The following is a 16,782-nucleotide window of genomic DNA, read 5'->3' as shown; positions in this document are numbered from 1 at the left end:
TTACACTTTTGTTGTTGTTGTTGGTTACAATTACAATAATTTCAGTTTAGATGGCTAATCCAGCTTCTATCAGAAAAAAATAACTCAGCCTTCATTGCTATGATTGCTGATGAGGTGATTCATTATTTAATCTTTCACTAATAATCAATATGCTTTCATATCTAACTTTACAATTTGAATCTGTTACCTAAAAGGAGTGGAGGTCAGGATTAGGTTAGAAGGTTTGTAGATAGTTGAGTGTTGTTGCACTTCCTTTTTTTTTCTTCTATGTGTATTAGTATTAGTTGCTTTCATTTGATTTGTATCTTGCTGTTTTGCCGTCATATTTTCTTGCTACCATGGTTAAATAATTTTTTTATTTTCTGTTGAGATGGAGAGTCTATTGGAAACGACCTCCCTACCCCACAAAGGTAAGGATAAGGTCTTGTAAATCCCCTACCCTCGCAGACCTCACTTGTGGGATTATATTGGGTATGTTGTTGAGCGAATTCATTATAGTAAATGATGGTGTATAAAACTGGATTGTGTCATTGGATTGAATATGTTCTTGAATCTTTTTTCTGATTCTAACAAACTACAAAGTGGAAATAGGAGACATCAAGTATACTGTTAGTGTTATGGCCCCCTATCGACAAGTCAATTCCTTTGATCTTATTGCAATTGCAGGGGAATTAGAATTTGAAATTCGTATTCTCATTGCGTACTTGCAAACTGATTAATGTAGGATATTATAATCACTGGATTTTTTACTAGCAGGAGTTGGCAATGTTGATTTGAGGAGGGAAACTAACTATCTTATTGTCGATTCAAGTATGTTTTCAACTTTTTGTTCTCTCTATTATTGTGATTTAATAGCTGAAGAAATTATGAAAGCGAGAAAATCGAGGTTGCTTGATTAGGATTGTTAAGTTCTTGGCAGTGATGGAGCTTTTACGTTTTGTATCACTCTAATTTATTTTTTGAGGAAGAATGTAATGTATATATATATTTCTGTTTCTTATGGTTTAGAAATAACGGTGAAGCAGATTGAAGATGCTTTTAGAGAATTCATCACAAGGGAGAACATTGGGCAATAGTGTTAATTAGCCAATATGTGAGTTTCTATTCTATTTTTCCCTCTTTTTTATGGCCAGCATCCATAGCATAACTGCTTGTTATAACTTTGTTATGGAGAATGTCGAATAATTAGTATGCTAGTGCTTATTGGAGGTATGACGGCGTAGCTTTGAACTTGTGAAGTTCCTCATCACAGGAAAAAATTCAATTGTCCTAGACTGTAGGTAGCTTGACATGGGAAACCTGATTGAGAAGTGGAAAATAAATTTTAGTTGGAATGTGATATAGGAAGTTAAGCCTCATTAAAAATCTTTCATGTGACGGTTCTACCACTTGCCTGGTATACTTGTATTTGCAAAGTCAACCTTGAATGGTGTGCGGCCCTCGAAGCGAAGCCTTGGAGCAACGGTAAAGTTGTATCCATGTGACCAATAGGTCATGGGTTCGAGCTGTGGAAGCAATCACTAATGCATACATTGTAGTAGGCTGTCTACATCACACGCCTTCCCCTTGGGGTGTGCCATTCCTCTGACCTTGAATGGCGTCTAAATAGCAAAATTGAGTCATTGCCATATAATGCCAACTTCTGTGACTGCAAAAGAGGAGGGTGTTTGTCTACTATGAGTCTGTCCTCCGCAATTGGAATGAGGACATTAATTACTGTTAAGACCAAACAACTTGAGAGAAAGTAGAAACACTTTCCATAGTAAAAGTGGCTAGGATTTGTTTTAAGATAGACTATCAATGGGTCCAAATTTGTGAGACTCAGGCCAAATACCATTAGCAGGATGGTTCTTTGGACAATGCCGAATCAAGGAAGTATCAAGATTAATGCCGATGGGAGCTACATAGATTATAATGATAAGGCTGGGATTGGGGGGATACCCAGAAATTGCAATGGGGATTTTGTTTTCGCGTTTGCTATTCCTGTACAGTGCCAAAATCTTTGGGGGATAGCCAGAGCATGTTCCCTATCAGTGGTTTGATCTCCATTCACAATTGGACAATATACCATTATTCATAAGAAACACTTGCTTCAACAAAAAAACATCGATTCTGATGAAATCACGTCTCCAATTTTACATCCATGTACTCTTTCGAGATTTTCCTAGTTGTTACATGTCATAAAATACTAACCGTTCTTGTGCCGATGATGAACTTTTAGCGTAGAAGTTGCTACTTAAAGGTAGTGAGCCACTTCGTCGACATAGATGTCATGTAGCTTCTCCACAAGAATATGTTGAGCCTTATCCTGAGAGCTTATGCAAAAAACCATCTGTTGTATGGACTGCGTATACTTGTAAAACTTATGATTATTTGATCACAGACTTTGATTATTGTAAGGATTGTTTTGATCTTAGTGGCAGAGAGAAGACTCGTTGGACAGTGAAAAAGGATGCTGGTGTTGACTTCTCTATCGATGAAGTGATAACAGTAACGAGGGATGGAGCGATTAGAATTGGGCTCAATACTGGAGGTGGTGTGGCTACATTTGCTGTAAGAATGAGAGAAAGGAACATAACGATTGTATCGACTTCAATGACTTATTGACAACATGTTGGATACCAACGACACATTTACACTTGTTGTTTTTTGATATTTTACAGGGTGTTAAGGTCTGGTGTGCTGTTTTAGCTTGAGCATTTCTTCTGTGTTGGTTGAGCAATTGGAGAAAGTGTATGCACCACTTATCAATGAGATTATGTACCTTTCAGCATTGTTGGAAAAGCCATTGAAGAATTCTTGGTGACACTACTATATGTTCCATTATTTTTTTACTAATAATTTAAATAGCCTCTATTTACAAAAAAAAAAATTAGTGGGAAATGAATTATGTTCCCTCTACTTCTCTTTACCTTAAATTAAATCCTATTCCTAAAGAAAGTAGGAGAAATAAATAAAATAGGAAACTTTTTGTTTCCGCCTTAAGTTTCCGAAACAAAAAAAAGGTTCCTGAACAAAATAGGAAATTAAATCCTTAAATCGTAGCAGAAATAAATAAAATAGGAAATTTCCACCTTAAGTTTCCAGAAAACAAAATAGGAATATCCAACTCTATATACACTCTGTTCTTCACCCTCATACTTTGTTCCTACAAAAAAAAAATCGTAGTTAGAAAATCTGGTGTTGAACAATGAGTAACTCGCAATATATGTTTGTGAATTTGCGTAGAATTGGAATTAGAAGTAGGCTATCCCCCTATGATCGTTCTTCCAGAAGACGACAACACGATCATCCCTTCGTTTTGGGATTACAAGCCACAATTACTCCACACAGTGCCGGAATTACCATTATTAACGTCAGCAGTCGTGATTTAGTGGAAAGGGCCTTAAGGCAGCAGCATGTACAAGACTATTTCAATGGAGGATCATCACCAAATTCTTCGGATGATTCTCAACCAGCAAGTGACCTGTTTGATGATCAAGATGCTTATACGGGGGAGAAAGAGGAGGATGATATATTATTGGGGTATTTTAAAACAAGAATCCATTGTGTTGCTGATGGTGTAAATAATCCCACAGAAACTGAAGAGACTTGTGCCATATGTCAAGCAGAATTTGAGCATGAAGAGTCCATTGGGACACTTGGGTGTGGACACGAATATCATACGGGCTGCATCAAACAATGGCTGCTGAGGAAAAAAGATTGTCCAATGTGTCGAGCTTCTGTTTTGCCCTGAGCATATAGAGATTGTTTTATTATGAAATTACATTGTGTAAACTTAGCAAGACAGTTATTCAGAAGTAGTGGATGTAACACACTATATATTTTTGATAAATACAAGAACAATTTGTTTCCTGTCCTAAATATTGTCAAGAGACCACAAATTATCATATCATCTAGCTACATTTAGTTTATAAGCTGACCGGGAAGAATTTTCCCTCCTACGTTCTTGTATTTTCCTCTCTTAGTTTACTCTTTCTCATTTACAAGCTATACTATTCTACAAAATTTCATTTGTTGAATAATTTGCACTACTGATGATCTTCTTAATCGGGAAGTAAGATGAACGAACACATCCTCTTTGCAAGGTATTGTAAGACCGCCCATTGGGTGATCAAAGCCAAACTCCTCTTCGGATTTAGCTAACAAGTCTTGAAATAAAGGCTGGCTTAAGTATGATACTGGCACGACGAATCTCTTCTGCTGGCTCTCTCCTACATATACTGCACAATGACCTTCTGGAACACCTCTGGATGTTGAAGACCTCCATAAGAACCGATTAGCCTGAATAAATGGACTCATTTTGATAGCCATTTTCTTCAAGCTAGAAATGTTTTGTAACTCCTATTGATGAAGGCAAAGAAAGATGAAGAATTATACAGACAATGAAAATTTCTTTGAATGCTTTGTGTTCTGCTTAAATGCTTTGTGTATTAGTATATCTAAATGTTTTTTGGTGAAGAGAAGTTGAGGGACAACAACACATGAAGTTTCACATGGTTTTGCCTACTGCATTATTGTCAAAATATTTAGGCAACACTAGGTCCCTTTGCTTCTCATGATTTGGAACAGTAGAGACCCTTAAAATCGACGAAATTAATGACCTAGTCCAGGACCACTTGGTTTAAAGATATGGTGACAGAGAATTGAATAAATGCATCAACCTCTTTGATTAAAACTAGACAAATTTAAGGCCCCATATAAACATAACCACCAAGCATCGGCACATGGCTTTGCCTCCGGTGGTTAGTGACAAAATCTTTAACCTATCTACAGCCTTTAATATAAATAACCCCCCTTCTATGATATGTTTTCATCATCAACTACAAGCATTATCTATTCAGACACCAATTGTTCTAAATTTCTAGTTTACTTTCTTCCAAGAAAAATGGCAATGCTCAGTGCTAAGAAACTCATCAAGATGGCCAAGAGATGGCAGAAGTTTGCGGCCAAGCAGAGGAAGAGGATTTCATTTCCGAGAACTGGCAGCGATGCAGACAGTTGCAGTACATCCTCATCCTCTATATTTGAAAAAGGGCATTTTGTAGTCTATACAATTGATCAAAGGCGCTATGCATTTCCCTTGACTTACCTTGAAAATGAGGTCGTTAGACAACTTTTGAACATGTCTAAAGAAGAGTTTGGACTACCGAGTGGTGGCCCTATAACTTTACCTTGTGATTCAGCCTTCATGGATTACATCGTTTCACTAATCAAGAAAGGTGTAGCTGCCAGAGATCTTCACAAAGCGTTGCTCCTATCAATTCCTTCATGTTGTTGTTCAACTTCTTCTTTTCATCAAGAAAGTCGAAATCAACAGATTCTTGTTTACTGAGTCATGACATCATGTTTTATGAATCTTAGATTAAAATAGTTTGTATAGCAAGTGAAAAATAGGCAACTGAAAGCATATATTGTTACAAATTGGAATTCAGAAGCTAATTTAACATGATTCTCATCTTTGGACTAATTTTTCTGAATGTATAGAATTTAATCCTATGAAAAACCAAATTTTGAGATTTGGTATGATCAAATGCATGACTAGAAATCTTTACACATTCCTTTCAGAATGGGGGAGAAAAATGATGAGCTTTATAAAATATAAAACAAGTTCATAATATGGTACGCACACTGCTCAAGGGACAAACTCATGAGTTCTATGGGTGTCGAAGCTAACAATACGAACCATGGGTTTGGGTCGTGACAGATATTACCAAGCCCAAAAGTGTGCATACAAAAATCAGTTATAGAGGCCTGGTTTGGGTCATGACAGATATTACCAACCCCGTTGATCTGCATCAACTGGTTGCAGTACAATAGTCGGTGGTTCATCCAAAATCAGTGATGTTATTCAAAAATTTAGTTGAGCGACTCTTCACTTTTGATGCCGCATTGGTGTCGAATTCTCCAAAAATGTACTATTTTTTGGCGAATCCAACACACAGTCATTGATATTTTAAAAAAGTCCAAGCAACATAGATCCACCCTGATCATTTGCTTGAGTAAAAGCCCCATTGGTGTTAAGTTTGTCGTAATTTTACAAAAGAGGCATCCATTTATTCCAAATTGGAGTTCTTGGTGACACTACTATTTGTTCCATTATTTTCTTTTATATATTTTTTTTTACTAATAATTTAAATATTTACAAAAAAAAAATTAGTGGGAAATTAATTATGTTCCCTCTACTTCTCTTTACCTTAAATTAAATCCTATTCCTAAAGAATGTAGGAGAAATAATAAAATAGGAAATTTTTTGTTTCCGCGTTAAGTTTCCAAAAAAAAAAAAAAAAGGTTCCTAAACAAAATAGGAAATTAAATCCTTAAATCGTTGGAGAAATAAATAAAATAGGAAATGTTTCCACCTTAAGTTTCCATAAAAAAAAACTACGAATATCCATCTCTATATATACTCTGTTCTTCACCTTCATACTCTGTTTCTTCAAATAAAATAAAAAATCGTAGTTAGAAAATCTGGTGTTGAACAATGAGTAACTCGCAATTTATGTTTGTGAATTCGCGTAGGATTGGAATTAGAAGTAGGCGATCCCCCTATGATCGTTTTTCCAGAAGAAGACAACGCGATCATCCCCTCGTTTTGGATTTACAAGCCACAATTAGTCCACACAGTGGAGAAATTACAATTATTAACGTCAGTAGTCGTGATTTAGTGGAAAGGGCCTTAAGGCAGCAGCATGTACAAGACTATTTCAATGGCGGATCATCACAAAATTCTTCAGATGATTCTCAACCAGAAAGTGAACTACTGTTTGATGATCAAGAGGCTTATACGGAGGAGAAAGAGGAGGATGCTATATTATTGGGGTATTTTAAAACAAGAATTCATCGTGTTGCTGATGGTGTAAATAATCCCACAGAAACTGAAGAAATTTGTGCCATATGTCAAGCAGGATTTGAGCATGAAGAGTCCATTGGGACACTTGGCTGTGGACACGAATATCATACAGGTTGCATCAAACAATGGTTGCTGAGGAAAAAAGATTGTCCCATGTGTCGAGCTTCTGTTTTGCCCCGAAATACATAGCATATAGAGATTGTTTTATTATGAAATTCCATTGTATTAAACTTAGGAAGACAGTTATTCTGAAGTAGTGGATGTAACGCACTATATATTTTTGATAAATACAAGAACAATTTGTTTCCTGTCCTAAATATTGTTAAGAGACCACAAATTATCATATCATCTACATTTAGTTTATGCTTGTATTTCTTATAATGTTTGTCAATTAATTAGCTTATTTCCGTTGATTGTCCAGAAATCTGGACTTTTGTTTTTCAATCATCATTAAGGGAACTCTTTAAGCAAATATTACCAAAACAGAGATTAATCAGAAGCAGAACGTTTTCTTTTCATAAACTGACCGGGAAGAATTTCCCCTCCTAGGTTCTTGTATTTTTGAACTATACAGTGAATTTTCTCGTTCTCATTTACAATCCTACTATTCTACAAAATTTCATATGTTGAATAATTTGCACTATGATGCTACTTATGATCTTCTTAATCGGGAAGTAAGATGAACGAACACATCCTCTTTGCAAGGTATTGTAAGACCACCCATTGGGTGATCAAAGCCAAACTCCTCTTCGGATTTAGCTAACAAGTCTTGAAATAAAGGCTGGCTTAAGTATGATACTGGCACGACGAATCTCTTCTGCTGGCTCTCTCCTACATATACTGCACAATGACCTTTTGGAACACCTCCGGGTGTTGAAGACCTCCTTAAGAACCGATTAGCCTGAATAAATCGAATTACTTTGATACCCATTTTCTTCAAGGAATGTTTTGTAACTCCAAAGGAAAGAAGAAGAATTACACAGACAATGAAAGTTTGTTTGAATGCTTTGTGTATTAGTATATATAAATGTTTTTTGGTGAAGACAAGTTGAGGGACAAGAGCACATGAAGTTTCATGGTTTTGCCTACTCCATTATTGTCAAAATATTTAGGCCATAAATTTGTTGAAGAACAACACTAGGTCCCTTTGCTTCTCATGATTTGGAACAGTAGACACCCTTAAAATCGACGAAATTAATGACTTAAATAATATATATGGTGACAGAGAATTGAATAAATGCATCATCCTCTTTGATTAAAACTAGACAAATTTAAGGCCCATATAAACATAACCACCAAGCATCAGCACATGGATTTGCCTACGGTGGTTAGTGACAAGAACTCAAAGCCTTTTATATAAATAAACCCCCTTCTATGATATGTTTTCATTATCAACTACAAGCATTATCTATTCAGACACCAAATTGCTCTAAATTTCTAGTTTTCTTTCTTGTTTCCATTCTTCCAAGACAAATGGCAATGCTCAGCGCTAAGAAACTCATCAAGATGGCCAGGAGATGGCGGAAGTTTGCGGCCAAGCAGAGGAAGAGGATTTCATTTCCAAGAAATGGCAGCGATGCAGACAGTTGCAGTACATCCTCATCCTCTATAGTTGAAAAAGGGAATTTTGTAGTCTATACAATTGATCAAAGGCGCTATGCATTTCCCTTGACTTTACCTTGAAAATGAAGTCGTTAGGCAACTTTTAAACATGTCTGAAGAAGAGTTTGGACTACCGAGTGGTGGCCCTATAAAATTACCCTGTGATTCAGCCTTCATGGACTACGTCGTTTCACTAATCAAGAAAGGTGTAGCTACCAGAGATCTTCAAAAAGCATTGCTCCTATCAATTCCTTCACGTTGCTGTTCAACTTCTTCTTTGCACCTAGAAAGTGGGAATCAACAGATTCTTGTTTATTGAGTCATGACATCATGTTTTATAAATTTTAGCTCAAAATAGATTGTATAGAAAGTGAAAAATAGGAAACTGAAAGCATGTATTGTTACAAATTGAAATTCAGAAACATTCTCATCTTTGGACTTATTTTTCTGAATTTATAGAACTTAATCTTACAAAAACCCAAAATATGGTATTCGATATGATCAAATGCATGACTATAAATCTCTTGTGTTTATAAGGTATAGAACAAGTTCACATGGTACACGCACTTTTATATCTGTTAAGTTGTTGGGTCAAAGCGGACAATACATATCATAAGCTTGGTCGTAACATTTTTAGAGCACTATAAAAGCTAGATTCAGATATCTAATTAAAGAGAATCCCCCCTCTAGGAGTATTTTAGTGATAGTTCTATAGGAACTGGACAATCCTATTTGGTCAAATACCTAGCAACAAACTCCTATGTTCCTTTCATTACGGTATTTCTGAAAGTCTAGGCAAATATGACTAAAGAGTGAGTAATTAATCAGAAGTAGAACTTTTACCACTCATAAATTTACAATGAAAATGGCCTATCTCTAAAATATCCTCTTTCTCATTTACAAGTTCTATTTTACAAAAAAAACATTTCTTAAAGAATTTGCACTGTGATGTAACTCATGATCTTCTTAAGCGTGAAGTAAGATCAATGAACTCGTTCTCTTTGCAAGGTATCTTGTGGATGATCATAGCCAAACTCTTCTTCAGCTTGAGCTAACAAGTCTTGAAATAAAGGCTGGCTTATGATACTGGCACAATGAATCTCGAGAGCTAGTTACTTCTATCTATGTATCTGTTTAATTTTTGGTGGACATAGTTATTCGATATCTTGTTCTATTCCTCGTGTTGTTTGAAATGTTATTTTGATACTTGTATCGGTGAAAGGTAGCTAGTATGACATAGAATGCCCAAAAATATTAACAACCTCTTGGAGCCAACGCGGATTTAACTGAGAACATAAAACAATGGATGCTAAAGAATCTATATATCTAATACTAATCAGTTAGGATTGAAATTTACTTGTTACAATAAATATTACTGTCAACTGTCTTTTTATTATTTAAAGATTTGTAAGTCTGTTAGGAATTAGGATAAAAGTGAGATTTAAGAAATACACTAGTTTTAGACTACTCCAAAGTTTGACTTAAAAAGACAACATAGAGACCATACAACAGCTGACCAAGTCCAGATTTCTGTACAATCAACCGAAAATAAACTAATCGACGAACATTAAAAGAAATACAAGCATCAATATATCACATTACTACTACAGTTAGAGTGTCTACATAAACTAAATATAGGATATGAAACAAATTGTTCTCGTATATATCAAAGACTATAGTGCGTTACATCCAAAACTTCAATACAACATAATTTCATAATAAAACAATCTCTATATGCTATGTATCTCAGGGCAAAACAGAAGCTCGACACATGGGACAATCTTTTTTCCTCAGCAACCATTGTTTGATGCAACCTGTACGACATTCGTGTCCACACCCAAGTGTCCCAATGGACTCTTCATGCTCAAATCCTGCTTGACATATGGCACAAATTTCTTCAATTTCCGTGGGATTATTTACCCCATCAGCAACACAATGAATTCTTGTTTTAAAATACCCCAATAATATAGCATCGTCCTCTTTCTCCTCCGTATAAGCCTCTTGATCATCAAACAGTAGTTCACTTTCTGGTTGAGAATCATCTGAAAATTTTTGTGATGATCCGCCATTGAATAAGTCCTCTTGATCATCAAACATTAGTTCACTTTCTGGTTGAGAATCATATGAAGAATTTTGTGATGATCCGCCATTGAAATAGTCTGGTACATGTTGCTGCCTTAAGGCCCTTTCCACTAAATCACGACTACTGACGTTAATAATTGTAATTCCGACACTGTGTGGAGTAATTGTGGTTTGTAATCCCAAAACGAAGGGATGATCGTGTTGTCTTCTTCTGGAAGAACGATCATAGGGGGATCGCCTACTTCTAACTCCAATTCTACGCTGAGTTACTCATTGTTCAACACCAGATTTTCTAAGTAGGATTTTTTATTTTTTTGAAGTAACGGCGTATGAGGGTAAAGAACAGAGTATATATAGAGATGGATATTCCTATTTTATTTACTTCTACTACGATTTAAGGATTTTATTTACTTCTCCTACGATTTAAGGATTTTATTTCCTATTTTTGTTTTGGAAACTTAAGGCGGAAACAAAAAGTTTTTTTTTTTTTTATGACAAGGGAAACCTGCAGTCGCTATCCTTTGGGTGCACACAGGGTAAAACCCCCGCTCTTATGCAATAGCTCGCAAACCACATGGGAGAGGTAACCCGCACTAGGCAAACCCGGCACGACGAGCTCGACCCAGAAGGCAAACCCCTTGCTTTCGCTGGCAAGGGGTTTCGAACTTGAGACCTCCAACATTTTTAAGTCCCAAGCCCAAACCATTGGGCCACCCTGAAGGGTAAGGCGGAAACAAAAAGTTTCCTACTATTTTATTTATTTCTCCTACTTTCTTTAGGAATAGGATTTAATTTAAGGTAAAGAGAAGTAGAGGGAACAAATTAATTTCCCACTAATTTTTTTTTTTGTAAATAGAGGCCAATTAAATTATTAGTAAAAAAAATATATAAAAGAAAAATAATGGAACATATAGTAGTGTCACCAAGAATTCTTCAATGGCTTTTCCAACAATGCTGGAAAAGTACATCTCGTTTAGGTCGGGGCCTCTATCGATAAGTGGTGCATACAATTTCTCCAATTGCTCAACCAACACAGAAGAAATGGTCAAGCTAAAACAGCACACCAGGCCTTAACACCCCGTAAAATATCAAAAAACAACAAGTGTAAATGTGTCGTTGGTATCAATAAGTCATTGAAGTCGATAGAATCTTTATAATTTGATATTTCTCAAATTATGGCTTCTGTTTCTTTATATTTGAATAACAAAAGGCAATGACTTAAACAGAAAACAGATACAAGATCATTGTAAGTTTACCTTTAAGAGTTTAATACATTGACGCAACACCAACCCAAATCTTGACTCATTATATCAATAAGCACACAGTACATTTCTGTCCTTCTATAAACACTCCATCACAACATCAATCGTATGCAAACTCAATTGAGTGACCAACATTCAACTCACTACAACGATAAATTATTCAGTCAAGCGGTGAAAAAAAGCAGCAGTAAATAAGGGACTGAACAGGTAATGTGAGTTAAGCATCAAGAAAGATTAAGGAATAATCTTTAGGAGAATGATGATAGAAAGAAGCATAATAAAATGGTGAACTGATGATCAGGGATATACCGTAAACCATTTTTTCCTCATTGTCTTTCAGATGCCACTATTCAGTAGAGAAGAGGTACTTCACTCGTGAAAGAATTAGAGTCGTGAGCAGGATCATATGGATAGTCCTTTGATGGAATCTCCAGAATGGTTGGGATTGGTTTATTGTAACTATCAACCAAGAATCTTATCATGTTTGCAACCTGAATATGAAAAACAGTGGACATATAGCTATAAGTTTGATGCAAAATGGGAGAAACTTTTATTCGATCCGAAGTATTTATTAGAGCAACTACAAGTAGAGGCAAAAGAGAGCAGTTAATTTCCGAGAAGATACATCGAAGCATTGATTTTTGTATGCGGAGGACAGAGTCATTTTAGACAAACGGTCCTCCTCTTTGCAGTCATAGAAGTTGGCATTATATGGCAATGACTCCTCAATTTTGCTATTTAGACGCCATTCAAGGTAAAAGGGCAGCCTGGTGCTCAAAGCCTCCCGCATTGGCAGGGTCCAAGGAAGGGCCGCACCCCAAGGGGAAGGGGTGTGATATAGATTGCCTACTCTAATGCAAGCATTAATGGCTGCTTCCACAGCTCGAACCCATGACTTATAGGTCACACAGAGACAGTTTTATTGTTGCTCCAAGGCTCCCGTTCGAGGGCCACACACCATTCAAGGTTGACTTTGCAAATACAAGTAAACCAGGCAAGTGGTGGAACTGTCGCATAAAAGTTTTTTTACGACGCTTAGCTTCCTATATCATACTCTGATTAAAATTTATTTTCCGCTTCTCAATCAGGTTTCTCACGTCAAGCTACCTTTGGGTCTAGGACAGTTAAATTTTTCCCTGTGATGAGCTACTTCACATGTTCAAAGCTACACTGTCTTACCTCCAATCAGCACTAGCATGCTAATTATTCGACATTCTCCATGTAAAAGTGAAAACCAGCAGTTGAAATGATTTTACGGATGCAGCCATAAACAAGAGGCAAAATAGAATAAAAACTCACATATTGGCTGATTAACGCTGTAGCAATGTCCTCCCTTGTGGTGAATTCTTTAAAAGCATCTTCAATCTGCTTCACTGATATATCTAAACCATAAGAAACGGAAATATACATTACATTCTTTCTTAAAAAAACAAATTAGAGTGATACAAAATGTAAAAGCTCCATCACTCACAAGGACTTAACAACCCTAATCAAGCAACCTCGATTTTCTTTCATCCATAGTTTTTTCAGCTATGAAATCTCAATATTAGAGAGAACAAAAAGTTGAAAACATACTTGCATCGATAATAGTATAGTTAGTTTTCCTCCTCAAATCAACATTGCCAACTCCTGATAGTAAAAATCCAGTGATTGTATCCTACATTATCAAGTTTGCAAGTATGCTAATGAGAATATGAATTTAAAATTCCAACTTCCCTGTAATTGCAATATGATAAAAGAACATGACTTGTCGATAAGGGACCATAACACTACCAGTATATTTGATACCTACTATTTCCACTTTGTAGTTTGTTAGAATCAGCAATAAGCAAATGTATTGAAACATTATGCAGGACATTTCTATGGACAGGAGGGGTAGATGCATCCAGGAAGGCATTGATTGCATGGGAGCAACTATGTAGTTCTAAAACTGCAGGGGGACTCAATTTACTGTATATCCAAACATGGAATAAAGCTGCAATAAGCAAGTTACAATGGAGTTTGAGTACTAAAAAAGATAGACTATGGGTGAAATGGGTTCATATGTACTATGGGAAACAAGGGACCTTATGGGGTGTTCTAGCACCTCAAGCTTCATGGATGGTGAGGAAAATACTCCAAATGCACAAAGACCTAAAGGATATTGGCTGGAATGAGGAGTATGTCAACCAGATTGATAAATTTTCTATAAAACAACTATATAAAGATCTTAGAGGAGATTACCAGAAGGTGGAGTAGAGGAGGCTGACTTGTAACAATGCAGCTTGTCCTAAGTGGATTTTCATATTATACTTAGCATTACAAAGCAGGCTGCTCACAAGGGATCGATTAGCAACATGGGGCTGTGCAGAAGATGTCCACTGTGTCCTATGTGGAACTGAAGATGAGAGCCATAATCATATATTCTTTCGGTGTCTGTTCTCATCTCAGGTGTGGCAGAAGGTACTCTGTTGGCAAAGTATCCATAGGGAGGCTCGAGGATGGGAAGAGGAAATAACTTGGGTAAATGCCCAATGCAAAGGCAAGAAAACAAGAGGTGAGGTATTAGGATGGCACTGGCTGCAAGTGTTTATCTTATTTGGCAGGAGAGGAACCAACGAATTTTCCAAAAGATAACAAGAACCCCTGCAATGCTGGCAAAACAGGTTCTTCAAGAGGTGCATATGAGAGGAAGAACAAAACCAAGACTAAGCTATGTATTGCAAACTCTGAATTTCTACCCTGTGTAGATGCTAGGTGCTTAGCTAGATTTGATAGTGATATTGTAGTAAGGAACTGGTAGTAAAGATAGTAGAGATTGAAAGTTGCTGCAAAACTAGGAGCTGTCCAGTTTGCTTGTGTTACTGATCTGTAATGTGCTAAAACTGATCATTGAATGCACATAAACAAATGAAGAATTATGGAAAAGATTGAAACTCCATTACAAACTTCTCAGAGAAAAACTATACATTGAAGAACATACTGGAAGATATTAAGCTACTGGTCTACTGCAAATCATCTGTATCACACTTTATATACATCTGATTACTAACCGACTTACATAAATGAAAATATCTTCTATAAGATCTCTAACTGACTAACAGTCGACTAAGCTACTAGGCTTAACTAACTAACAGTGACAGCTGGACTAACTAACAGTGACTAACAGTAACAGCTGAAATGTAAATCAGCTCTTCGCAATCTCCTTGTTGTATTCTCCAATATAATGCTCATTTGGTAATGAAATATTTTACTTGCCAAAAAAAAAAAAAAGAATCAGCAATAAGATTTAAGAACACATTCAATCCAATGACACAATCCAGTTTTATACACCAATCACCAGCAGTGGCAGCAATCAGACGAGCCAAAGTTGATACAGAATTAGGGGATTTCACATTACCTAGAGGGACTGAACTCCTTATACCAATTATAGCAATTCATTACGATCAAACACTATGGGGACAAGATGCTAACGAATTCAATCCAGCAAGATTTGGTCTAGGAGTGGCACAAGCAGCAAAACACCCCATGGCGTTCATGCCTTTTGGCCTCGGCGCCCGACGATGCGTCGGCCAAAATTTAGCAGTGTTACAAGCTAAATTAGCAATAGCTATGATCTTGCAGCGGTTTTTGTTTGATCTTTCTCCAAATTACCAACATGCTCCTACTAAGCTACTAACACCATCATTTACTACAACGAATCCGTTCAATAACAACATACCCAATATAATCCCACAAGTGAGGTCCGGGAGGGTAGGGGGTTTACAAGACCTTATCCTTACCTTTGTGGGGTAGAGAGGTTGTTCTCATTTCGACAAAAAAGAAAACATAAATTGAAGCATGGTAGCAAGAAAATATTACGGCAAAACAGCAAGATACAAATCAAATGAAAACAACTAATACTAATACACATAGAAGAAAAAGAAAGAAAGTCTGACAACACTCTGCTACCTACTAACCCAATCCTGACCTCCACTCCTTTTAGGTAACAGATTCAAACTGTAAAGACAGATATGGAAGCATATTGATTATTAGTGAAAGATTAAATAGTGAATCACCTCAGCAGCAATCATAGCAATGAAGGCTGAGTTATTTGTTCTGACCGGTACTCGATTCACCATCTAAACTAAAATGATTGTAATTGTAACCAACTACAAGAGAATTACAAACAAAAGAAAAAAAAAACTTTGCCAATCACATGGCTAAACCTAATTAGCAAAACATGAATTTGGGGATTCTGATAAAACTTCAGATGCAAATTAAGTCTAAACCAAGGAAGTAAACAGAATCACAATATATTAATTGTACTAGGTTTTTCTGAATGTCGAAATACGAGAGGAGCCATGTAAATCAAATGTTGATAATATACTAATTTAATCCAGACGAAACAGGAAATAAAACAGACTGAAAGAAACTCCGAATAGCTTACGAAGCTTGAGAAATCTCGTGTGACCGTCGCCGCCGCCGAACGGCCAAAAAATACAGACCGACCGGAACATCAGCGCCGACGACCGGCAAAAAAATTTGGACCATTTCTCGATTTGTGCGTGTCATCCTTGCGCAGGGGCCATGCTAATCTTCTCTGTATCGTTCCAATTTTATCGGATGTCCCCGAAGGGACGAACTCCATTGCTTCGCTACTGTTCTTATTCTGCTGTAAACTTCTCACTGAGCTCGATGTGGGAAAAACGTAGAAGAAGATACAAGTAGAGTAAATGTCGTTTTGGGTCCTTAAGTTTCAAAAAACAAATATTTAGTCCTATTTTAACAACGTTTATTTCAAAATCACCCATATTATCATAAATTCAGTTTTTATATACACTCAATATAAACAATTTGTTAATTTTCGTTATTATGAAAAGCAAAAACAATAGATTTCATGATTATAGAGAGGGTCACATAAGTATTATTTTTGGGTTAATTACACTAAATACACTTACAAACCCCCTATACTAAAGGATTAGGGGTTCATTCGAACCTCCTGAGTAAAAAATTATTTATATG

At 36.3% G+C, this 16,782-nt stretch overlaps 5 protein-coding genes and 2 pseudogenes across 5 annotated transcripts; 3 read left to right on the top strand and 4 right to left on the bottom strand.

Moving 5' to 3' along the window:
- Positions 1-3,990: 3,990 nt before the first annotated feature.
- LOC102587011 (auxin-responsive protein SAUR21-like) lies at positions 3,991-4,393 on the bottom strand. Its single transcript, XM_006360674.2, has one exon. The coding sequence runs from the start codon at positions 4,312-4,314 to the stop codon at positions 3,991-3,993; it is 324 nt and encodes a 107-aa protein (XP_006360736.1). The 5' UTR covers positions 4,315-4,393.
- A 387-nt stretch (positions 4,394-4,780) lies between these two features.
- On the top strand, positions 4,781-5,378 carry LOC102586668 (auxin-responsive protein SAUR68-like). The gene has a single exon (XM_006360673.2). The coding sequence runs from the start codon at positions 4,808-4,810 to the stop codon at positions 5,333-5,335; it is 528 nt and encodes a 175-aa protein (XP_006360735.2). The 5' UTR covers positions 4,781-4,807; the 3' UTR covers positions 5,336-5,378.
- A 1,106-nt stretch (positions 5,379-6,484) lies between these two features.
- LOC102586345 (E3 ubiquitin ligase BIG BROTHER-related-like) lies at positions 6,485-7,042 on the top strand. The gene has a single exon (XM_006360672.2). The coding sequence runs from the start codon at positions 6,485-6,487 to the stop codon at positions 7,040-7,042; it is 558 nt and encodes a 185-aa protein (XP_006360734.1).
- Positions 7,043-7,505: 463 nt separating this feature from the next.
- LOC102586005 (auxin-responsive protein SAUR21-like) lies at positions 7,506-7,784 on the bottom strand. Its single transcript, XM_006360671.1, has one exon. It carries the CDS (start codon positions 7,782-7,784, stop codon positions 7,506-7,508), a length of 279 nt encoding a protein of 92 aa, XP_006360733.1.
- Positions 7,785-8,160: 376 nt separating this feature from the next.
- Positions 8,161-8,869, top strand: LOC102598777 (auxin-responsive protein SAUR68-like; annotated as a pseudogene).
- Positions 8,870-10,201: 1,332 nt separating this feature from the next.
- On the bottom strand, positions 10,202-10,552 carry LOC107063287 (putative RING-H2 finger protein ATL53). The gene has a single exon (XM_015314945.1). The coding sequence runs from the start codon at positions 10,550-10,552 to the stop codon at positions 10,202-10,204; it is 351 nt and encodes a 116-aa protein (XP_015170431.1).
- Positions 10,553-11,469: 917 nt separating this feature from the next.
- LOC102598228 (V-type proton ATPase subunit F-like) lies at positions 11,470-16,201 on the bottom strand (annotated as a pseudogene).
- Between the last annotated feature and the right edge of the window lie 581 nt (positions 16,202-16,782).

This window comes from Solanum tuberosum, unplaced genomic scaffold (genome assembly GCF_000226075.1).
Source record: "Solanum tuberosum cultivar DM 1-3 516 R44 unplaced genomic scaffold, SolTub_3.0 scf00331, whole genome shotgun sequence".
Lineage (NCBI taxonomy): Eukaryota > Viridiplantae > Streptophyta > Magnoliopsida > Solanales > Solanaceae > Solanum > Solanum tuberosum.
The sequence above is the reverse complement of the archived record's forward strand: the minus strand, read 5'-3'. Positions and strand labels throughout refer to the sequence as shown.